We start from the raw sequence: 24,569 nt of genomic DNA, 5'->3' as shown, positions 1-24,569 counted from the left end.
TTCACCTCCTGGGCACAATGGGGCTCTTGAGCAAGGCCCTGAACCCCCACCTGCTTTGGGCACCTTTCCATGGGCAACCCCCTCCCTTTGACATCTCTCCATTTGTGTACTGAGCATTTGTGTGTAATTTAGGCCTATGTGTATAATAGTAACAACAGGGTGAAACATTGTAATTTTCCTTTAGGAAAATAGTATAAATTGTCATTAAGTTGCAGATAAACAACATAAGACAGATAGTACAAAATATCCCATGAAATTAAATAAATTATAAATTAGTGGATACCATTTATTGTGAAAGATTTCATCTTTAAACTGACCTAAATGGCACCTTTAAACAACCCACCTGTCTACATACAGCTGTCTTCGGAATTTCTTCATACAAATGAAGAAATTCCGAACCCCCCTATAATAATTCCCTATGAGAAACTTTTTCATATTTCGTTTCCCACCCTGGATCATTACTGTGGGCGTCCAAGGACCTGTATGACTACATACCATAGCCTAAATGCCATGGATAATTTTGTGTAGCAAGATATCAAAATTGTCTGTCTGTCTCGCTCCACTCGCGATATTACTAAACTCTCGCGAGTACACAGTGACAACACGGGCAAGACGGAGATGGAGAGAAATGAGGTCTGAAAAGGACCAAATGACCGTGGGCAAGGAGAAAAGCGTCGTTGAGATACAATTTAGAGACATCCCCAGAGAACAGGAAAACATCCCTTGCAACTTTAAGCCGAAAGAAGAGAAGAAAGAGGTTTTTACTAAGGTGGGTGGCCGAGCGTTAGGGATGTGTCGCATTATTTACGCGTTGTGGAAAACAGACATGGTGGAGGCAGACGGGGAGTTGGAATGGTTTCAGCACCGCGGACAGCGACAGGCGGAGGAAGGACTAGATTCACAATCTGTCAGATAGACCTGTAATATCATTCCACTTTAGATTTCACATTCCCTTTAGACTTTATTTGATGCAAACACTGACTAGAAAATAGTAACACTGTGTCTAATGCAGTTCACATTCTTGCATCGTGTACCCGCTTCTCTCTCAACGTTATACAACCTGTAATCCCGTTTTTCTAAATTCTGATTTTTCCAGTAGCTAAATACTTTCCAAGGTTTCAGATGAATCTGAGTAATGCTGCAACTAACAACCATTTTTAGGATTTATTTCTCTGTGTGTTTGAGTATTTGTTTAGTTTATTAAATATTGACAGTGCATTTTAAAAGCTTTATGTTGTCTGTGTGCATTTTAGTGCTAATTTTTGTTTAAGGCCTTAACATAAACTAAGAATTGTTAAGTGAAAAACAGTCCAACCTAAGGCTTTCCATCAAAAAATAATAATTGTACACACCTTTTACCAAAAATCCGGCCTGACGTATTTGGTGTCTTTGGAAACTGAGGATTTGAACAATGTTTGCTTGCACGGCATGAGTTGATATTTGAAGTCCAGTCAGTCATCGGGGGTTTTATGTTTTGAAGCTCCCCTAAGAGACACAGAAGGCACTGTACAACCACAGCAGGCTATGTAGTAGTCTATTTGATAGTGTAGTGTAGTGCAAAAGCTGTGTTATGCTCCTTTTCTGAGCACGGATTATGAGATTTACACAAGAAAAGTGTATCAAACAAATCTCTGATGGATCCATGAAGAGTTTCAAGCCCAAGGTTTAGAAGAGCTTTTTCCATTATGTCACTGTCTTGTTTTTCTGTGACTTGTGTGTTTTTCTGTAAAATGTGGAATATGCAACATTACACTTAAGAATATGTCAAAACCTGATCTTGGACCATATTGACCTATATTACCAACAATGTTTTCCTGCTGAACTAAGAAAAATAACATATAAAGGATTATTTTTAGGTGGTGATTCGAAGGCTTCCACCTAACCTGTCAAAGGACCAGCTAGAGGAACAGCTCAGTCCGCTTCCATCCTATGACTATTTCGAGTTCTTTCCCGCTGATCAAAGGTAATTATGATCACCGTTTTAACCAATCAACAAATAAGCTATGTTTATGCTTATGATGCCAGAGGTTGTTGCTTTCTCCTCTCCATGAGAATTTTTTTATGATTTTCTCTTTCTCTTCCTCTCCACAGTCTTTCTCCCCATTTGTTCTCCAGAGCATATATCAATTTTAAAAACAACGAAGATATCCTTCTCTTCAGGGACCGATTTGATGGCTACGTCTTCATTGACAACAAGGGTATTTCTCTTTGTCTAAACTCAGTTAGACTTTGGAGGCCATGAAAGCGGACACACAGTGCAACATATTCTGCTATATTAAATGCAAACAAAGATGTGTTTGTTTTACAGCTACAGGCTGAGTTGTGTTGACCGAGAGGTGTCTTTAGAGCTTTCGTTGCCATTGTTACCATTTGATTGCTGGTCTGTGAAATGATGAACTGCCTTTTTATTTCAATATTTACTCAGGCCAAGAATATCCTGCAGTGGTGGAGTTTGCTCCCTTCCAGAAAATCTCAAAGAAGAAGTTAAAAAAGAAAGATGCCAAATCCGGGAGCATTGAAGAAGGTACTCAACCCAACGACCCTGATTTAGAGTACAGCACAGCAGACCATATGTGATTATAATGTTGCTGCACGGGTATAAGACTTACAGAAAATCAATCCTTGAATCTTTGAATATTTCAATATATGTAGCTATATATCTCATCTGGATCTTAAACTCCCTCAGACCCAGAGTATAAGCGGTTCTTGGAGAATTACTCCTGTGATGAAGAGAAGTCCATGGCCAACCCTGAGACTCTGCTGGGAGAGATAGAGGCCAAAACCAGAGAGCTCATAGGTGCAGTACCATAGACATAGCACAGTATGGTTACAAACAAAATGATCAAGATTCAGCAATATGAATCAATATATGAATTCAGAAAAATTACTAAACTTCTGTTTACTTTTTTTTCTGTGTCCATTTTTCTACCTCCTTTGATCGATTTCAGCCAAACGGACAACCCCACTGTTGGAGTACATTAAAAATAAGAAAATTGAGAAACAGGTAAGAAATGAACAATGTTCAAATGAAAAGAAATTACCCCAAACATGTTGTATTTTCCCCCAATGTGCTACAATTCACGTTCTTACAGAGAATAAGAGAGGAGAAGAGAGAAGAGAGGAGAAGAAGAGAGATTGAAAAGAAACGGCAAAGGGAGGAGGAGAAGAGAAAGCGACGAGACGAGGAGAGACGCAAACGAAAAGAAGCCGATAAGCAGAAGAAATTGTCTGATAAAGACATCAAAATTAAGGTAACTCGTTCATTAAAAATCATTTTCATAGTTATTTATTCTTGTTCCTTGGATGTAACATGTAGTTTTCCTGTTTTATCTGCATATCCAGCTCCTGAAGAAAAGTGACAGAGACGATGACATGGACTCCGACCGAATGAAGGACAAAACTGACATCAGGGAGACAGACAGAGGCAAATGGGAGAAAGCTGGAGGACAAACAAAGTTGAAGGACCCCAAAGAAAAGTAAGGACCGTGGGGGCATAGTGTGAAATGGTCACTGTTTATCAAATGTGTTACCACTTCACATAAAAATTGATACAAATATATTCAAAATAGTACTTTAGCATAAGAAAAAAAGAGGCTGCATGAGTTGAGTGGAGAATGTAAAAAGATATACAGTAAGGGCAGATGTATTGTCCAAGATGGTTATCATGCATAGTTTGTGTAAAAGCAAATCACTGGTAACTGTCACAGTGAATAATTGTGAGGCGAGTTGTTGGTGAGTATGTCTTCCGGGAATGTGGTTAGCTTTGTCTTTTAAACAAGCTCAGGGGATCGTTAGTTTAACCCTCCTGTTGTCCTCAGGTCATGTCTGACCCCTTTTCAAAGTTATCTATATCAGAAATTTTGGTTGCTTTCAACCAAAATGCCCAAAAATAACATGGATGGTTCCATGCATTGCTCTTGACAAGTACAATTAAAATATTTAAAAAACGTCAAAATATATTGAAAGCCACAACAATTTTTTTTTTTTTTTTAAGTTTTAAACAAGGCGATTAAAATGTTTTAAAAATCGACAAAAACGTTGTTTAGAAAAAAACAAGGTTGAAAAAATGTGCAAAGGTGTTGTTTTTCGGTTTTGCCCCAGGAGGACAACATAAAGGTTGATATTCGATTGCTTACCTTCTAAAAAAAACAAAAACGCAAAGGCTGTTGTGCAATAACAACAACATATAAATATTAGCAATTATTTTTTACTTTTGGCAATCATTTGCAGCCAAAAGAGATCCATAAGTGTGAGCTCACAACCTGGCAACGCCAATATATATTTTTTATTTATTAGAATGAATAGTTGGTGATCTGTAACTTGTTAATATCTTATTTCCAGACCACTAATAAATAATTAAAGGCACAACCTAAATTCAAACATAGCAGGATTGGAATCTGCTAGCATTATAAAGTCTCTTCTTAATGTACTACCACCAAAACAACTTAAAAGTCTGACAGAGTTATGTTTTAATATCAACATCTATTGGTAAAATAGATTTACATGAATTCACATCTATATTTTATAGCAGGAAAAAGATAAACCTTACTGTAAAGTGGTAACAAGAATTTGGATTGTAACTGTGCCTGTGTAATAATTGTGTACGTTGTGTTTCTGCAACCTTCACTCTGACGGCTAGAGGTTTGCCTGAGAGTGAAAAGGAGCAGAGAGAGCAGCACGGCCGCAGACAAAGAGATAAAGATCACCGTGGCAAAGATGAAGAGAGGAAACGACAGCGACACCACTATGAGTTTGACAAGTTTATGCGCCGCAAAGATGAGACCAAATGGGGGAAAGGCTACTGCCAGGACAGAGCTAGGAAAGAGGGGCACCATCATGCCTATTCTTACTGTCCTGACATTGGAGACAAACTAGGAAAGGAGGACAGGCAGGACCTGGGTAACAGGAAGGAACGCCTCCGAAACAAGGTGAGCGAGAAGGTGAGCATGAGATGGGGGGAGGGTGATTACTAATTGCTTAATTTCTCATGATGTAGACTTGTAACTGTGTTTCACATATTGGTTGTTACATGTGTATTTATTTATTTATTTTAAACACGATAATAATAAGCTCAGGGAAATCTTGATATTTACTTTCAGTGTATTTATGTGTAAGATGGTCTCTTACAGGATACCCAGTGAATTGAGCCGTGTATGGAAGGCCTTAAAGCCATCAAAGAGAAACCACTCAATTTGACATAAGTAACCGTATGTAGATGAATGACTGAGTATGTATATGTTAATATGTATTTTCAAAATGTGTGCTTATTGTCTCTCCTATGTCTCTGCTCTCTTGTCTCCCTCCAGGACCGTCCAGCCATGCAGCTCTATCAGCCAGGCGCACGCAACAGGAAGCGCATGAGCTCAGCAGGTAAAGGCTATGACTGCATCCCCTCACCTGAATCCGGGACCGAGCATGGCTATGAGGCTGTCACTCTGGCGACGGGGCTGGAGAAGGGGTTTGAGAAAAGTAAAGACGAACAGTGAGCAGTCTAGATCTTTATCCAAAAAAACCAAATAAATGATTCAGCTCAAATTGAAGGTTGAAATTCATCATTGAGCTTTTAAAAAAGAAAGAAAACAGTCTTTTAGTCATTTTCATCTGTACTGGGTGGAACACATTTCAGAGCCGTGAATGTTGGATAAGGTTTTTGTTTTGCTGGAGCATGAACATTTTAAGTACACACTAAATACCATACTTGTCTCACTGTTTAATACTCAAAGAATCCTTGAATGATCCGTGTGAGACTAAGAACAGGGGCAAACACTAACTACTTTTATGACCGCACAATAGTCAGCGTCGGACAGTGTAGTGTCATTCCTTTTGGTCATCGTGTTTATGAAGTTAACCCGTGGTATCCTTCAACAATGTTCTGGCAAAACCATGACCTCATCCTCTGCAACTGTTCTTGTATATAAGCCTTTTTAGACTCTGCTGAACATGTACGTTTTTAATAATCAAATAAATAGAAATATAATAAAATATAATGTGAGTAGAACTTACAAACAATGGATGTTGAAAATGTCACAAGGAAATCCTATGTGTATTTTTGTGTGTAAAGGTGGGCGGATGAGGGGATAGCAGTTATTATTGATAAAGAAAGGACAATGTTTTACCGCTTTTTGTAGTTTCTATGTATCTTGTTACATGTGGTCCATCTTATTCTAAGGTGTGATCCAACAAAGACAATAATTTATTTGTGAGCAAAGCTTTGTACATGGTCACCCGTGAGCCAAGAAGAACACATTCTCTACATTTCTGTAAAGCATTTCCTAGAAAGAAGATGTACAGTTGCAAAGCATGACACCAATTAATAACAACAATTAATTTTCTATGCTGTGTGCATGGTTTTCTATTAATTCTCTCCAGTAAATGTAAATGAAAAAGCCACAAAAATCATAGTAATATAAGTAATATGTCTTTTTAACAAACCTTTATTATTTTTTTCCACACAATCTAACATTTTGTCTGTCATCATCATACCTCTTGTATCATTATGTTTTTTTTTTAAGTTGTGAGAAAATAAAGCTCATGTAATGTTACAAGAGACTAAATCAGTGTTTCTGTCATTGTGGTAGCTCTCTGACAGTTTGGGTGAGGCAGCATTGGTCATTAGCACTGCCTATAGCACACATTCACGTATGGCAGAAATGAGTCAATTATAGTTAGCAAAGTGTAAAAACATAAATACACAGCGGGGACTTAGCATTAGTGGGTGTAGACGTGCTGAGGTGTATCATGAGTGAAACTGTAGGCAGTTCATCCAAAGTATGAATCAATCTCAACCTGCTTTTCCTCTTTAAATGTTAAGAACAAAGTGACACCATGTTGTTCTGTTGTAATTTATATTTTTTTTACTTGTTGTGGATGATCTCAATATTTTTTACACAATGTTCTTCTGTTTTGCATTAATCAAAAAAATCTCACAGACAGTGACTGTGGTACTGTTACCCAGATAAAGCAGAACTGTCATCAACAGAAAGCCAGCAGCATAACACATCCCATATATACAGTGTGTATGTGTGTACACACATGTATGTGTTCACACACACATGTGTACATATATATATATATATACAGTATATATACTGTCTATAATATTTAGTGTAGTCCTATTCTTTGTGATCCAACTCAATGTCAACCAGCACACAGATGTTCATCTTTAGCATTTAGATACATGTGACGCAGGTATGATTTTGTGGTTCTTTCTGGTTTCCTTCCCATTTCTATCACAGCAGTGATAGATATCACAGACTGATAGTGAGTGACAGTGAAAGTGACACAACCAAAGTTTTAAGTAATACAGATGTGTAACAATTACTTTCCCATTTTTCACATGTACAGGTATAGTTTTAAAGATTGTTGAGATCACTCATGAACCAAAAGGTGAGGAATGAGCCCATCATGCTGTTGTTATGTATGGGTAAATATGTATGTTCTCAGTGCTGTTTGCTTGTGGAGATTTAAGACATGCCATTTCCAAGTCTGATTCCGATAAGTGGCAGTCATTGCAGTTGACGGCATGAAGATTGTCACATGATCCATTTCCTCTGTAACTGTAACACAAATCTCATTTCCTCAGCTGTCACAACATCTGTACCTTTATCTGCAACCGACACTCATATGCCTGTATGCCAACCTGCCTCTTGTCTTGTCTGCCTCCACGTTCATAGGTGAGTGACTTTTCCTGAGCTTTGAAGTTCTAACCTTATAAATAGTTTTACATTTTAAATATTGACTTGAAATTAGCCTAAACATGCTTCATGTGTCAGTTGTTTAATACTTGCTACAATGTGTACTTTTAAGTTAACACCAAAAGCACTTTGCTCAAAACGTTTTTGTTTTTTTTATTAAATGTGTTTTAGTAACTTAACATCACATGGTGAAAGAAGGGGTCAAAAATTGTTACTGTGTTTGTTTTAGACAATATATTTATTTTGCTTTTTAAAACATAAAGACAAAAAAACACAGTGGCCATAAGAACTAAACATCTGACTTTGATCCAAGGTACAACATTAGTATAGTACACATACTATATGTGACATAATCAAAGAGAAACTGCCTTTTGAGAGTGTAAAAGTTAAAATGTCATAATTAAACACAGGTTTCAGACATTCTTGGTTCCATTACATACAACAAATAACTTTCCAGGATTAAATAAGGGAAAATGAATAGATAAAAAAACTTTTATTTATTTAGCATTATTTATGTATTTATAATTTTAAAGGGATAAAAAAACTTATAAACTAAAGTCTTAGTTTGCTAATGTTATTATTGCTAAACAAAATATTGTTAAGATATGAAAGATGTATCCTAACTGCATACTTATTACCATCCTGATCATTGTTGTAGTAATAGGTTCTTTCCATTGCATTTCAGTATCGTGGTCTCACTGGTGTGTGGTAATTCCCCATCGCCACAACCATGTGTAACACGTGTCAAATAAAGTGTTTTTATTCCTCTTCATGTTCACTATCTAATGGCAAAAAGATAACATTCTGATTTGTCTCACCTCCCATTTTAAGCTATAGGACAATCAGTATGCCTGAACATTTTCACATGTCGATTGTACACAAGCTACTCACAGCGACAGTTGGCTTCACCACAAAATTTAGTAGTCTTTTTCCTGTGTGAAAAACTCCACCCAACACATGTGCTACTCGCACGCAAGCAACAACAGGAGTAATGAAGTCCTGTTGAGAACGCTACAGGTGTCTGTTTCACACCTTTTAGATCAATCACTTTTGCACAGCAAACAGAGGAACAATATCCATCAGTAGCACGCATTTCTGCTGTCTGATGTTTTATGCCTTTACTTTCAAATTTTGCAAAACAATTGGGTGATATAACCTAAAACGTTGCAAGATGGATTTATTGATTAAGTTTTTTTTGCAAGAAAACAAAACATTGTAACACAAGACTCACAAGTATTTGTATCTTTGTTAAACCCCAAAACACAGGTGATGAGAAGCCATCCACCCCCAGTCATGATGGGGAATTCCAGTAAGCTCGACAACGCCACCCTGTCCCTGTTTATGAATGTAAATGCCAGCCTTGCCATCTCTGTCATCTACGTGATCGTCACTGCGATAAACCTGGTAGGAAATGGCCTTTCCATGTGGATCCTCATCTTCCGTACCTCCCCCAAGACCCCCTCCATCATCTTCATGATTAATCTCACCCTCACCGACTTGGCCCTTGGAACTGCCCTGCCCTTTCAGATCGCCTACCAGATGCAAGGATACCACTGGAAGATGGGAGCCAATATGTGCAGGTATTTTTTATAATCGCGGGCAATGTTAAAGTATTGATAGGATGTCTTCAACAGAAATTCAAAAGAAATTTGGGAGAATGTTTTCAACTTGTTTACATTGTGTTTGTCTAGCCAAACACTATTTTCACAGCTCAGTGTACCTCCACCGTCCACCAGTTGGAATTGCTTGATATTTTGGAAAATAAAGTTAGATGAGAAGATGGATACATACCACTCTTTCCACATTGCTCTCTTCCATTTTCTTATCATTTTATTGCTAAGTGCTTGAGTTTGCATATAGAATATTTGGGCAGAAATAGGTCAAAATATTCTCACCCAACAATTTGTCATCTCCATGGCAACATCAGGGTCACCAAGAAGTTAACATTAGGTCAATAAGCTCTGACTGCTTATTTTTTCTTCTTCATTTAGCTACTTTGATCATTTCCCTGTCATTCAGTCTGCTATTACAATTTTAGCTATCATTAAGGGACACAGGAAAGGAAACAATAAATAATGTACAGAAACTCTGAAAACCAAACTAACAACAACGTTTATTGGTAGTAAAATCAAAAAAAAGAAAGAAATAGGTAGACTCTTTTAAACCTATTTCTTTGTCAACATCTTGTTTTAATCTCTACAGAAACAAAAGTGACAACAACGTTATGTTAATAAGTTATGGGTTAACAAAACAAAGGTTTATGGGCCAGCCTTTTCTTGGTTAGGTGATTTCTCCTGTCTCCCTTGGTTATTTGTGGACAGAGCAAGGCTAGTTTTTCCCTAGTGCTTCCAGTCTTTATGCTAAGCTGAGATACCTGGCTGTTGGTTGTAGCTTAATGTTGAATAGTGGTATTAATCTTCTCATCTTTTATTTTGATTTTAACCTGTAAATAAATGAAACACTCTTTTTGTCTATATATCCACCCACAGGGTCATGACCATTGTCTTCTACACAAATATGTACTGTTCCGTCCTAACTATGATGGCCATTGGAATTGACCGCTACCTAGGCATTGTCTGGCCAATGTGGTTCAGGCAGATCAGGAAGAGAAAGTCTAATGCAGTCATCAGCTGCATCCTTATGTGGGGTTTAGTCCTGAGCGTTCTGTACCCGCTGATGACCACAGACCTGACCTTTAACATTCCTGAACTCGGGATTACCACATGCTTTGACGTGCTAAAGAAAGACATGCTCCCGAACCTGACTGCCTGGGCGGCCTTTCTCTTCAGCATGGTGTTTGTCCTCTTCCTCTTCCCTTTCTGTGTCACAACATTCTGCTACATTAGTGTCATACACAAACTGGCCAGAGATTCCAAGACAGCCCAGAAAAAGAGAGCGATACGTCTGGCCTTCATTGTTCTCCTGGTCTTCACCTTGTGCTTTGCTCCAAACAACATCCTTCTGTTGACTCACACTGTGCTGAGACTCTTCTATAAGCAGTCAATGTACATGTCCTACAAACTGTCTCTCTGTTTCAGCTGCCTGAATAGCTGCCTTGATCCGTTCATTTACTACTTTGCTTCCAAGGATTTCAGACACAAGCTGCGACAGATAATTAATCTCCATACTCTGAGTAGTGGGGACTCAATGAAGATGGAACATAGAGAGAGTTTGTACTCGGCACCTTCGGCTTTCGAAAGTCAGGAAAGAGAACAAAGCAAGGTGTCTTTGATGCCACAGAACACCACAGCATAGAGACATAGAATGAGAAAAAGAGAATAAAGACTGAGGGAGCTGTGATAAAGGAAGTGAGAGAGCTAGCAAGTGTGGGTTGCCCTGAGTGTGTCAAATTCTTACGTCTAACTATTTCGAAATCATTTTACTTCAGCCTTTTTAGGATTACAACAGAACTAAAGAACATGGTCAGCAGCTGAGTCTTTTTGATAACTTTAGTTTTTATTTTTGCAATACCTTACACCCTGTAGGCTATTTTTTTTTTTTGATGAAAAAAAAGACATTTATTGTTTTTTGTATGTGTATTTTTATTTCTGGCATCATTACAGTTTTGACGAAATATGTAGCATGCACAAATGCAAACGAAATGTGAATGTGTGTTGTACAGTATAAGCTTTCTCTGACTGAACATTTTAACAATTTTAACATTGCCTTTGTACATCTTTGTAAATGTCTGTGTACTGTATTTTACTATGTATAGATGACCTATTCACCTTTTTAACTTGTTTCAAGATTATTTTCACTGTTTTTCTTCATCTGTAAAATAAATGTATTATTATTGTTATTATTATTATATTACTATTATTATTATTGTATAATTAGAGAAAGTATTATTAGTAGCATTTCGCATATGATACTACCATGGATTCCATGGATGTACAGCATGCGATTGCATGCTACTCTGTTACCAGTGTGCCAATCATAGACAGTTGAGGTGCAAATGGTGGTTCCGCCCTCGTTAAGAAACGTCATCACGTATGTGCCGTCACGTTGGTAGTCGTTGTAGTCGTACTCAGACAAACAGTCGTTCCTTTAACTGTCAATGGTCGTACCCGGTCCATAGACAGTTAAAACCCAGTCGTAGCAAGAAGCTAGCTAGCTTCAGTTTCCTAACTGGAGTACTTAGGTAAGCGATGCTGTCTGTGTACTGCATATCTACTGTAACGTCAATGTAACGGTCTCAGACCACCAAACGTGTTTGTTTTGAATGACTGTTCTTGAAAGAATGTGTCACTTTTTTGTGTGTGAGCTTGCTAACCCAACGTTACAGTAAGTCGACGTATTACTAGCTTGTACCGTTAGCTAACGCTAGCTAACATCAAGTTTACTTATTTAGAATAACAAAGTTGGGAACTAGCATAACTTTAATTAGCTATGTCATGTCATAACGTCATTGTTTGGTGCTTGCAACACATGTAGTATCGAACGTTACGTGATATTTTAACTTTGGCTACTTTCTTGCGAGCCAAATATTGTTTGTACAGGAACGTTACACAGTAAACACATTGCCGTTAGACATTGTTTGGAAAAGCTGTAACGCTAACTTTATTCAAATGGATACCTGTATGCGTTATAATTACGGTGAGTGGAAATGCATTTACATTACCTTACAGCAGTTCATTGTCTTTTGTCGAAAGCATTCTGTGATAAGGCACATTGGCTTCGACCTGCCATTGCTTTTATTATAGATTATCGTCTGGTGAGTAGACCATAACAACGTAATGCCCATTACAATATCCCAGAGCACAGTCATGCGCTTGTTTTGTTCAAACTCTAAAATATACAATTAAAAAATAATTAAATCAGAGAAAAGCAGCAAATCTGCACAGTTGAAAAGCTGGGACCAGTGAATGTTTGGCATTTTTGTCTAGATGAATTAAATGGTCAAAATTGATGTTAACTCGATTGACTTATCAACTAATCACCTAATCCTTTCAGCACTGTGCATACAGTGGTGTGAAAAAGTGTTTGCCCCCTTCCTCATTTCCTGTTCCTTTTACATTTTTGTCACACTTAAGTGTTTTGGAATATCAAACCAATTTAAACAATAGTCAAGGACAACACAAGTAAACACAAAATGCAATTTGTAAATGAAGGTGTTTATTATTAAAGGTGAAAAAAAATCCAACCATTCACTGTGTGAAAAAGTGATTGCACCCTAAACCTAATAACTGGTTGGGCCACCCTTAGCAGCAACAACTGCAACCAAGCGTTTGCGATAACGTGCAATGAGGCTTTTACAGCATCCTGGAGGAATTTTGGCCCACTCATCTTTGCAGAATTGTCCTAATTCAGTTACATTAGAGGGTTTTCAAGCATGAACGGCCTTTTCATGGTCATACCAAAACATCTCAATAGGATTCAGGTCAGGACTTTGGCTAGGCCACTCCAAAGTCTTCATTTTGTTTTTCTTCATCCATTCGGTGGTGGACTTGCTGGTGTGTTTAGGATCATTGTCCTGCTGCAGAACCCAAGTTCATTTCAGCTTGAGTACACAAACAGATGGTCGGACATTCTCCTTCAGGATCTCTTGGTAGACAGCAGAATTCATAGTTCCTTTTATCACGGTGAGTCTTCCAGGTCCTGAAGCAGCAAAACAGCCCCAGACCATCACACTACCACCACCATATTTTACTATTGGTATAATGTTCTTTTTATGAAATGCAGTGTTCCTTCTACGCCAGATATACTTGGACACACACCTTCTAAAGAGTTCCACTTTTGTCTCATTGGTCCACAGAATGTTGTCCCAAAAGTCTTAGGGATCATCAAGATGTGTTGTGGAGAAATTGAGACGAGCTTTTATGTTCTTTTTGCTCAGCAGTGGTTTCCTCCTTGGAACTCTGCCATGCAGGCCATTTTTGCCCAGTCTTTTCCTGATGGTGTAGACATGAACGCTGACCTTAGCTGAGGCAAGTGAGGCCTGCAGTTCTTTGGACGTTGTTGTGGGGTCTTTTGTGACCTCTTGGATGAGTCGTTGCTGCGCTCTTGGGGTAATTTTGGGCGGCCGGCCACTCCTGGGAAGGTTCACCACTGTTCCATGTCTTCGCCATTTGTGGATAATGGCTCTCACTGTGGTTTGCTGGATTCCCAAAGCTTTGGAAATGGCTTTATAACTCTTTCCAGACTGATAGATCGCAATTACTTTCTTTCTCAATTGAATTTCTTTGGGTCTGTGCATGATGTGTAGCTTTTAAGGATCTTCTGGTGGACCTTACTGTGTCAAGCAGCTCCTATTTAAGTGATGCCTTGATTGTGAACAGGTGTGGCAACAATCAGGCCTGGGTGTGGCTAGAGAAATTGAACTCAGGTGTGGACAACCACAGTTATAGTATGTTTTAACAAGGGGGGCAATCCCTTTTTCACACAGGGCCATGATGGTTTAGGACCTTTTAATAATAAACACCTTCATTTACAAATTGCATTTTGTGTTTACTTGTGTTGTCCTTGACTATTGTTTAAATTGGTTTGATGTTCCGAAACACTTAAGTGTGACAAACGTGCAAAGGAACCGGAAATGAGGAAGGGGGCAAACACTTTTTCACACCACTGTAACTGTACAGCTGCAGTCATCGGACTCATTATTGCTGAGTCTTTTACATAAACTAGGCTACATCTGTAATGTTAAACTCTGTATCACTTTATGGGCAGTTAGAGAAGGCCACCATGGTGCTGAACCCTGTCATTTCCAAGCTCAGTGGTAAACTGGTTGTGCTGGCAAGTGCTTCTCCTAGGAGACTGGAGATTCTCAGCAATGCGGTATGTTTTCCTCTGCTTAGACTCACATGAATTATATATAGATCACGACAACTGCTCATTCTGTTTAATTGTGAACACATAATATTTTGCATATGGAGTTCAGCAGGGACATGGTTTCTCTTTGAGCCACGACTCTGCTTTTAGGTCCCCAAAATTCCAGACTGGACATATGAATCATTATAAAAAAACCACTTTGGTTATTTTGGTTACTTTAACCAAAGTTAAAGATTTCTTTATAAAAAAATCTTAACAAATCAAACACATGTAGGCATATCTGTCTTATAAATCCTTCATGATCCAATTACTATACCAGGCTAGGGCTGAACCTTATGAGGAAAATATGCGATAAGATTGTTGAATATCACGATAACCATATTACTTGGGATAAAGACACACATATTAAAGTGTACTCAGTTGTGAAGACAGTGAATCATAAATGATTTGTCTCGTATCCTAATTTGTCTTATTTGATGAGAATGTCAGTGGTAATGAACATAATGACAATGAGTATTTTATTATTTATAATTTATATAAAACTAGACCAATATGGAGCAATATTACCTTATTACAGATATATACTTTTATTGATTTATATGTTTAAGATATATATATATATATATATATATGTGTGTGTGTGTGTGTGTATATATGTATATATATATATATATATATATATATATGTGTGTGTGTGTGTGTATATGTATGTATTTATATATATATATATATATATATATATATATATATATATATGTGTGTGTGTGTGTGTGTGTATATGTCTAATTTAACAAGCAATTGATAAACAGAATATGTGTGCAGGGGTTATTTAGAAACAGAATTGCTATTGAATATGTTTTTCACCAGAGAGCACTTCCACTTAGTATATATCCTAGTTGCAGATATTGTTTTGTAAAATAAAAATAAATGTTCATTTGGCTTGTTAAATATAGTGTTGATTGGACTAAACCTTTAAGGCTCATTTCTAAATTTAGTATATTCTATATATAGATATAGTTTTTATCTATTCTTTATCTTTTTTCTATATTTTAGGGCTTACGGTTTGAGGTGGTACCATCTTGGTTCAAAGAAACTCTGAACAAGAAACTTTTCAAAGCACCTCATGAGTATGCTGTTGAGACAGCCAAACAAAAGGCCCTGGAGGTGGCTAGGAGGATGCCCTTTGTGAGTTAAGCTCCTTTTTGTATGATAGTATACAGTATATTATCGTGTTGAATGACTATTTGATAACATATTCCGTATTCATTTCCTTTAGAAACACCTGAAGACTCCAGACATAGTAATCGGAGCAGACACTATTGTGGTAAAAGGAAGACAGCTTAACAGGATACTATCTGCTCATTCTCTGCAATATATGCATGTTTTTCGTAGTCTGAATGTTATTCCTATTATCAGTTCAATGTTTTTCATTTCCACAGACTGTGGATGGCAGGATCCTGGAGAAGCCAGTGGACAAAGAGGACGCTTACAGGATGCTGTCAAGGTGAGTGTCATTTACAATGTCTCTGGGTTAACATTAGAAACGGGCATGATCTGGTTCACAGTTTTTCTCTTCTTTATTTTTCTCCTCCAGCTTGAGTGGTAAAGAGCACAGTGTCATCACTGGTGTAGCTATTGTCTTCTGCCATGTGAAAGAAAGTAAGTCCCATCTGAATAATGGCGACTAGACAGCAATGTACTGTAGGCTTTTCATTCCAGTTTCTAAAATTATACAGTATATGTGAGGGCTTGGTGTAGTGTAAACATTTCTTTTTTAATCCCCCCCAAGACAAAGAAGTGGATTACCAGTTGATTGACTTCTACGAAGAAACAAAAGTGAAGTTTGCTGATCTCTCAGATAACATGCTGTGGGAGTACATCAATAGCGGTGAACCCATGTAAGTCTGAACTTTCACATATGTAATATGTAATAGCTATTGATCTTTCTTAGTGTAGTAACCTAAACACACATTTGTTGAACATGAACCTGTTGCTCTTTGGACTTTGATACCTGGGTTTTGTTCAAAATCTGTTTGCTTTGTCCTATTTGACAGTGAATGTGTCAACAAAAAAATATTTGAAGATGAAATAGCATGTGTATGCTTGTGCAAATGTTTATTGCCAGGGACAAGGCTGGAGGCTATGGTATTCAGGCTCTCGGTGGGATGCTAGTGGAGTATGTCCATGGAGACTTCCTCAATGTTGTGGGTTTCCCCCTGAACCACTTCTGCAAACAGTTGGACTTTATTTACAACCGCTGTACTTCCTCCACGGACCAAGAAAGTGCGTCTGTCCAGCTGAGCCACAACGGCTCTCACACTACCTCAATACTCAATCAGCCCCCACTCAACCTGCCAGCCCAGTCCAGCCACAGTCCCAGCTCTTCAGCCAAACACAGCCCCTCATCCAGCCCCACGCAGAACAGCCCACCAGCCAATTATACACTTCATACCCAGAACAGCTCTTCAGCCGATACGGTCCATAAGGTTAGTTTTCCTCACCTTGCGAGCACAACCTGTTAACTTTTTTCATTAATTAATAATTAACAATCCCCATTCTATAGGTGAAAGGGAAAAGCAGTGAAAGTGAAGTGGACGAGAGTTCCTGGATGTTGGTCAACAGCCTGTCTAAACATACAGATGAAAGAGAGGCTGAGTTCATACACAGTACAACATTACCAATGACTGCCAGCAGAGGGCAGGTGATTGAGCACAATGTGAAAGAGCATGAGGACAGTGAACCAAAAAAAGACGAATTGCATCGAATTATTCATCTGATGGATGGATTCAAAGCCTCAAAGGTAATTAGAGATAAACTGTGTATTCCTATATTGTTTAGCTTTTTTCCCATAGTGACATATTTCAATGCTGTAGTTAACTTTAAGAGGATGTAATGTGGCATTTAGCTCAACTTGGGGTGTTTTCACACCAACAGCCTTTAGTTCGGTTGAATCGAACAAGAGTTTTTTTCCCCCCACTGGTGCGGTTCGTTTGGGCACGCTTTCAGTCAAACTCAGGAGTGGTTTGTTTGTTTTGAGAACGTGATCCGTGCTCAAACTGCACCAACCATACATGCTATATATCCGACCAATAAGAGGGCTGGATGTTCTTGCCGGATTTGTAATGACTCAATTTGTACACTTAGATTTTTCCAGGTGCCAAACCAAACCAAACCGAACCAACCAATAGTTTACTAACTCACTAACTGATTTGGACCAAAGTAAACAAACTACAGGTGTGAAAACTCCCTTAAAGGAATAGTCTGATTTTGGGGAAATAGACTTATGTGCTTTCTAAAGATTGGGAACACAAGGAAAAAATATGTCCTATAAATCACTTTGACCAGCACTTCTAAAGCTCACGTATCCAAAAAACGTATCCAAAAAATTTAACTCTGCAAAAAAAAAAAAATTGAAAAAGGACCGGGTAGTCTAAAATTACATATCACATTCATAGTTTCACTTTGTTTCTGAATCCATTCTGCCTTTCCTAAAATGTTCCAGGCACTATTTACCGCATCCAAGATGTGTGTGTTTGACCTTCTACAAAGCAGGCCAGGTCTGGATGCAGCACAGGTGGCTCAGGAGATCAAAGCCTCTGTGAAGGGCACTGAATGCCTGCTAGAAGCCTGTGTGTCTCTGGGACTGTTGAAGAGCAAACCGAGAGGTTAGTCAGGACTCATCTGTGCTTATCATAATTACAACTTAAAGAGATTGCATTAGTACTTAACTTGAAATAAACCTCTCACATCTTTCATGGTGTCTCTACTCCCAGCATGCCAGAAGTCAGTGTACAAGAACACAGATCTGTCGTCACGTTTTTTGCTGTCAGACGCTCCTTTTTCGCTGCGGGGCTACATCCAGCATTGTAACGACACAGTATGGCCTCTTTTCTCCCACCTTGAGAGTGCTGTGCGGGAGGGAACCAACCAGCGTGAAAAGGCTTTTGGGAAGACATCCAATGAAATGTGTCAGGTGATTATCTCCAAGTTCAGCCTCAGATGGATACAATGTGGGGAAAAAACATGTCAAAGCATTTTACAACTGCTGTTTTCTATTTTGTTCCTCCTATGTCATTTGTTTCTAATTAAAGGATACATTCTACAACAGTCGAGAAGCCAAACTGAGATTCATGAATGCCATGCACAGCATTGCTAAAGTTACCGGACGAGCTGTAGCAACAGCCTTTGACCTCTCCAGTTTTAAAACTGCCTGTGATCTAGGAGGTAAAGAGAGAATGTAAAGGTTTAGAAGTTTGTCGTTAAATAATAAACCTTTGTTTTTTTTAACATATCCTTTTTTTGTTATGTTTCTCCCAGGATGCACGGGTGCAATGGCCTATGAGTTTACTAAAGCCCATCCTGGGTTGTCTGTGACAGTTTTTGACTTGCCAGCAGTTGTTGAGATGAGTGAACATTTCTATCCTCTGCACACAGACAACAGGGTATCGTTTGTAGCAGGTCAGTTTGTGTATCTGCATCAAAACACAAAGGCAAAAAGATAGTTACCTTCGTTATGCTGTTGTTATTCTGTGGGTCTTAGATATTAGAGTAACAACTCACTCTGTGACGTTTATTTGTTGTTGTTCGATCTCTGTATGAACAGGAGACTTCTTCAAAGATGAGTTGCCCAAAGCAGACTTGTACATCCTGGCGAGAATTCTCCATGACTGGTCTGATGACAAAGTGTGCATTCTTCTGAGTAAAATTGCAAATGTGTGCACTGCAGGTAAAAAACAGTTTCTTACTACATATTTTGGCCAAATAATTATTGGTAACATTAACTATTAAATTACCAAATATGTATTATTAAATATGCACGCTTTGTATAACATTCTCTTAGTCACATGCCAGTGAAACTTAGGAGTCTGAAGAGTTAGTTCTGTTAAGATTACAGTTTATAGCCACGCCAAAATACCAACCTGATTTATTGTGTCGTTCCTATCCTCCTTGATCTTTATTATTTGCATAACGCAAAGGAATGCAAGGGGATAAGGGATTACAAAACCACCACTATTGTTTACTAAAGTTGTATATCTTTATACACATCATGCACTTGCATCATGCTGCCAGGCTGTGGACTCCTGCTGAGTGAGATCTTCTTGGATGAAGGCCGAAGGGGCCCGAGTCGTGGGCTGCTGCAGGCCCTCAGCATGAGTGAGGGGAAACAGAGCAGCGCGACAGAGTACAGCCTGCTTTTGAAGGGCCATGGTTTCATAACAGCACACGTCAGACATACAGACAACCTCCTGGATGCTATGCTCTGCATCAAAGTGTGACAGACCACACCCTCTACAACACTTATGATGCACTGTAGGTAACATTTGCCAAAATCAAGGACTAAGGTCAGGAATGTTTTTATGATAAAGAGTGAGTCTTTAAATCAGATTCTGTTATCCATCCAGACAGATTAGAGGGGAAAAATGCAAACCGAGTGTATTGTTTTGTTTGTCTTATTGGGCATTTTCATATTTTTCCTGAACACTAAGGTCTTGAGCAATCTCCTCTGTTGGGCCCTGGGATGTGCAGTAGATACCACAACAAATAATGCAAAATTTCACAACAGTAAAAGTGCTTATTGGGAAAATGTAATTTAGAACAGTAAAAGGTTGAAGGTTCTTTATTATTATTATTATTAGTGTTTAGGTAATAAAATTAAAATATAAAAAAATACAATATAAATCAAGTTAAACAATATCATTTGGATCATCATTTTTAATTTAAATTTACTCATAAAGTAGGAAGGACTTATTTACATAACATTGGATTATTAGTAATACTGATTGAAGTAAGGGTGGAGCTAATTTGAATGATTTCATATACTGTGGGGTATAGTTAACTTGTTATATGTTGAATTATGTCTTTTGATTTTGTATCATATGTTGGCGTTGACACTTTGGCAATGATACAGTTAATCATCAAAAGTGTGACCAGGGCCTTACTGGAAAACAAAGAGAGGAAGTATAACTTTCCTAAATAATTAAAAAAAGTAAAAACTCTTTCTGCAATTGGTGTGTAGCTTCCTCATTCCAGTAACGCTCAGCTTGATGACAGCTGTGGCTGGAGAGTTCATCCTGCCTCTTAAACACTCTGAAGTGTCATGTTATGATGATGCAGTCTGGATGCAATGGGAGGAAAATGATTAACAAAGCAAGAACTAAATCAAAGCAGTTTTGCCGCTTAAGTGTGTCATTTTTGTACACTGATTTTGCGTCTCCCCAGCGACATGACTTCATGTTGACTTCAACTTTTTAGGAGGAGGCTGTACTCTGAGGCATGGGTGGAGCCTTTGTCCTGGTCTTGTTTGCACTATTTAAACAAAGCCTACATTATTGCCACATTTGGTCTCTTTGTCCAAAATTGCTCTTTTTTTGTGCAAAAAATGATCAAACTCTGACTGCTTATCCTCTGACATTAATCTATCCCAAATTAGAGCTGCAGAAAAAAATACCTTGCTTGTCACTGTTATACTTACAGTAAACGCAGCTTAGTGATATTTGATGCTCTGGAAATGTAACCCAAATATTTATTTTGCAGTTGAAAGAATTGCACAGTGCCTTAGTTACTGGCTATGTCAGTAAACCTCAAGATGGCACCACTTCCTGCAGATCTCTTCTGCAAACTTGGAGAGACACAGAGTTCACTGTTTTGTTAAACCTTGTAATTCTTTCCAGGGGGTGTGTGCTACAAAGATCATTTGCACATTAAGTGACAGCAAGCCCTCAGAATTAAGGTTTATGTTGCCAAGTTAGGAAATTAATTTTCACTTTATACGTATGGTCGGGTAGGATAGTCACTTAATGCATAGAAGCGTTTGACACTGCCCCTTAATTCCTTACAGATTTCAGTTGTGAGGCAGCAGATAAAGCAGCCAACCAGCTGATGGGAATGTGGGAATATGTCTGTCCAGGAAAAATAACTCTTATTCTTTGTGACACTGAAAGTGTATACGGACTATTCTTCATTTTAGATCCCTCTCTTAAGTATTTTCCTAGACGGGTAATAAGGTTGGTCATGTTTTTCATGGCTATTTTCTTGTCAGTCTGAGCTCAGAATCTTTGTGACATATAACTGATTTCCATTACTCATATTTTGTTCTTTTGATGAGGAAAGACAGGGGAGGGTGGCCTGAAGTTCAAATATGACATGTAAATCACATGAGGTTTGTTTATTGTTAACACACACTGAACGCATCAATACACATTATATTGTGATAGCAATACTCTCCAGCCACAGTGATTGTGAAAGTCTATTGATTCAATAAATGCAGTACTTATTGCTGATCATTACAGATCAGTTCTTTTTAAAGACACTAAATTGTAGCAAGACAATGTCAGGCTTATATAACCCAGATGAGGGTCACAAATCAAACAATCAAACAGCCGAGTCTGTGTTCCCTTAAAAAATGATGAAGCATTTCCATGAAAGGACCTGCATATCCATTCACTTCCAGTGTCCCAGCTGCACCCGCTCACCCTCAAATGCCTCGACTTTTGTGTACGAGCATCAACAGTTAAGCCCTTGCAAGGCTTTTTCTAATGAAAACCATTCAAGTCAATCAAGTTCACCAGAGACCAAAGGCCAGTGTAATTTGGGAAAATTGCTGAAACTCCAAAGTAATCTTCTGTAATGTGATCCTGCCTATTGAACACTGGCTGTACTGTATGTGTCGGATAAGAGCTCAGTCATTTTCTTCAAATGTAATCTTGACAAGCAGCATGGATATTCACCTGCAAGTAATCATCATTCTAGTGTTAAGTGCTTTGATATTAAAATGACTGATTTAAGACCATTTGCTGCTGGTTTGAAAACACTTCCACATGTTGATAGGGAGGAGAAGCTGGGTTTGTGAACCGGATGGACTGCATGTTGTGTTTACTGTTGTGGAACAGCCAGTGAAAACACATCATGACTAGGTCATGACTTCACTGTTTCAGTTGAGAAAGCAGACTGTACATTAAACAAAATTGATGCAATCAAAGCCTGTTAAATAATGAGTGCAAAGTTTCATGATGAGGCATAGAGAACCGATTCCCACTTGGAATCGTTTCTTTATTGGAATCATTTAGGGGATTTGGTTTCAAATCCGAACATTGCTTCCCACCTTAATATGCGTAAGTTTTAGTTTCCAAAGCAGCCAGGCGCTTGTTGTGTTGCAGCCTTGAAGCACAAAGAGCGATGCGCTAGTGTGGCTTTATTTTACATTAGGAAAGCCCTAAAAAACTGTAAACCACCATTAAATTCAATTAAATCGTTCCTCTTATTTTTAAAAATAGGCATGTGACCTGTTTCAACTCCACCCCTCAAAGAATCGGAATCGAGAATCGATAAGAACCAGAATCAAAATGAAGATTCAGAATTGGAATCAGAATTGTTCAAATTCAAACAATGCCCAACCCTATATGAGATTTAGTATGTGTACTGCTTTGTGATGCAAACTTGTACATTTATTGAAGTTTCAGGCAAATTCTAGTTTTACCACTTGGGGGCAACATTGGCTAAAAGACAAAGAAAAATCTTAACTCCACCAGATGCTGATTTTATCAAGTTATGTTGTTTGTTGACAGTCTTATCAACGTGACAGTGACAATTTCACTGCTGAGTTATTTGAAATTTTGCAAATATCCATGTCAAACCTTTGTGTTATCTTAGTTGAAAAATAAACAGTTTCATTGTTTATACCGGAAGCATCCCTGTGACTTTGAGAAGGATACACAGTATCCAAATGGTGGGATGCAGAATAACAAACACTCTCTAATCAGTCAGTTTTCTGAATTTTCTCTCAAACTGAACTCATGCTCGGGCACCTGTTTCAAAGAACATGCTTGTTTATCAAAGTCCTCCTCTGTCAACAAACAGAATAAACGCAATGATAGATGGCTCCTCAACCCACATCTGATTTCAGCAAATGTACAGTTGTTCAAAGTGAGTTGTGCTTCATTGATTTGTTTCAAGGCAGAGGAAAAATAACCTCAGGGCGTCTACCAGTTAGAAATAACAATGGAGTCCTTCTCTGCTGTTTTTGGCCCGACATCCGTTAGTGCAATATGGAAGGATTTTTACTGCAGATTTAACTGCTGTTTGGCACTGTGTGAAAGACTAGTCCTTTTTATCGGAGATGTTGGTGAATCAAATGAGTTAATTATAGTTATTGTACACTAATAGGATATTACAGTAATTCCGAAGAGATTTGGAAGTGATGTTTGTCTTATTTTCTTTGTGGTGCCTCACATCATTTACCATAAATCATTTGAGCATGTCTTGATTTTTTGGACTTTAAATTATTTAAAGTAATAGTTTCTCTTTTTGGGAGTAAGGCATTGATTAGCTTAGCTTAGCATAATACCGGGAAAAAAAGGGAAAAGGATAGAATGGCTCTGTCCAATTGGCAAAAGTACATCTACCAAAACCTCTAAAGCTCACTAATTTATGTGTTTGTTTAACCTGTACAAAAACAGAAATATGGAGAAATGGCTCTGGTTGGAGCTAAATTTATTTTGTGGTGATTAATAGCAGAAAGCAATGACTTCATGGAGTCTCCGCTGGTTGCGGGCAACTTCATGATGACGACAAGAGTAACAGCAGGTTGTTCTCCATAGAAACCACAACTTGTCATTTTTGCATGGATATAACAAACAAGACAACATGCTAGTTAATTAACTTTGAAGGTGTTGGTAGGTGGGCCAGGCTAACTGCTTACCCCTGTTTCCAGTCTTTATGCTAAGCTAAGTTAATGGCCTCCTGGCCTCAGCTGCAAACGAGTGGTATCAATTTTCTTATTTAACTTTTTGCAAGAAATCTAATAGGCATTTTTTACTATTCCTTTAAAGAAAGGATGAAACAAAACATATTGGTACCATATGTTATCTATCTGATTGATCACAACACCCAACTTTTACTCAGGAATATTTCATCAGCAACATCAGTGTAATAGTGAGTACACCACCATTCAGCTCACAATCAAAACCCATTTGACCCATGCTAAAAGCCAACCACAATCTCATTAACATATGGATATATTTGTTGGGGTCAAAATTTGAGAGACTGTCTTCCCTTCCTGTCTCCATGTGATGTGTGTGTTGTCATTCAGAGATACAGTAGGGGAGGAGA

The 24,569-nt window shown here is 38.2% G+C and overlaps 3 protein-coding genes across 5 annotated transcripts; all 3 read left to right on the top strand.

Moving 5' to 3' along the window:
* Positions 1 to 555: 555 nt before the first annotated feature.
* upf3a (UPF3A regulator of nonsense mediated mRNA decay) lies at positions 556 to 6,427 on the top strand. Of its 2 annotated transcripts, none has more exons than XM_034885254.1 (10): positions 556 to 769; positions 1,857 to 1,963; positions 2,092 to 2,198; positions 2,426 to 2,524; positions 2,687 to 2,797; positions 2,949 to 3,004; positions 3,093 to 3,251; positions 3,343 to 3,476; positions 4,640 to 4,940; positions 5,307 to 6,427. In XM_034885254.1, the coding sequence occupies exons 1-10, from the start codon at positions 629 to 631 to the stop codon at positions 5,484 to 5,486; spliced, it is 1,395 nt and encodes a 464-aa protein (XP_034741145.1). In that variant the 5' UTR covers positions 556 to 628; the 3' UTR covers positions 5,487 to 6,427. The 2 variants fall into 2 exon arrangements, with proteins under 2 accessions (XP_034741145.1, XP_034741147.1); XM_034885256.1 differs by having other exon boundaries at positions 557 to 769; positions 4,640 to 4,928.
* Positions 6,428 to 7,500: 1,073 nt separating this feature from the next.
* On the top strand, positions 7,501 to 11,467 carry p2ry8 (P2Y receptor family member 8). Its single transcript, XM_034885257.1, has 3 exons — positions 7,501 to 7,673; positions 8,961 to 9,274; positions 10,184 to 11,467. Exons 2-3 carry the CDS (start codon positions 8,964 to 8,966, stop codon positions 10,947 to 10,949), a joined length of 1,077 nt encoding a protein of 358 aa, XP_034741148.1. The 5' UTR covers positions 7,501 to 7,673; positions 8,961 to 8,963; the 3' UTR covers positions 10,950 to 11,467.
* Positions 11,468 to 11,643: 176 nt separating this feature from the next.
* Positions 11,644 to 19,813, top strand: asmtl (acetylserotonin O-methyltransferase-like). 2 transcript variants are annotated; one of them, XM_034885252.1, is made up of 15 exons: positions 11,644 to 11,835; positions 14,361 to 14,468; positions 15,516 to 15,647; positions 15,739 to 15,786; positions 15,902 to 15,966; positions 16,057 to 16,121; positions 16,252 to 16,360; positions 16,588 to 16,948; positions 17,026 to 17,262; positions 17,965 to 18,127; positions 18,236 to 18,435; positions 18,554 to 18,686; positions 18,780 to 18,920; positions 19,066 to 19,188; positions 19,533 to 19,813. In XM_034885252.1, exons 2-15 carry the CDS (start codon positions 14,376 to 14,378, stop codon positions 19,736 to 19,738), a joined length of 2,076 nt encoding a protein of 691 aa, XP_034741143.1. In that variant the 5' UTR covers positions 11,644 to 11,835; positions 14,361 to 14,375; the 3' UTR covers positions 19,739 to 19,813. The 2 variants fall into 2 exon arrangements, with proteins under 2 accessions (XP_034741143.1, XP_034741144.1); XM_034885253.1 differs by having other exon boundaries at positions 11,759 to 11,978.
* Positions 19,814 to 24,569: the final 4,756 nt, after the last annotated feature.

The sequence above is a fragment of the Etheostoma cragini genome, chromosome 11 (assembly GCF_013103735.1).
Source record: "Etheostoma cragini isolate CJK2018 chromosome 11, CSU_Ecrag_1.0, whole genome shotgun sequence".
NCBI lineage: Eukaryota > Metazoa > Chordata > Actinopteri > Perciformes > Percidae > Etheostoma > Etheostoma cragini.
Note: the sequence above shows the minus strand (reverse complement) of the source record. Positions and strands in the feature narration are given on the sequence as shown.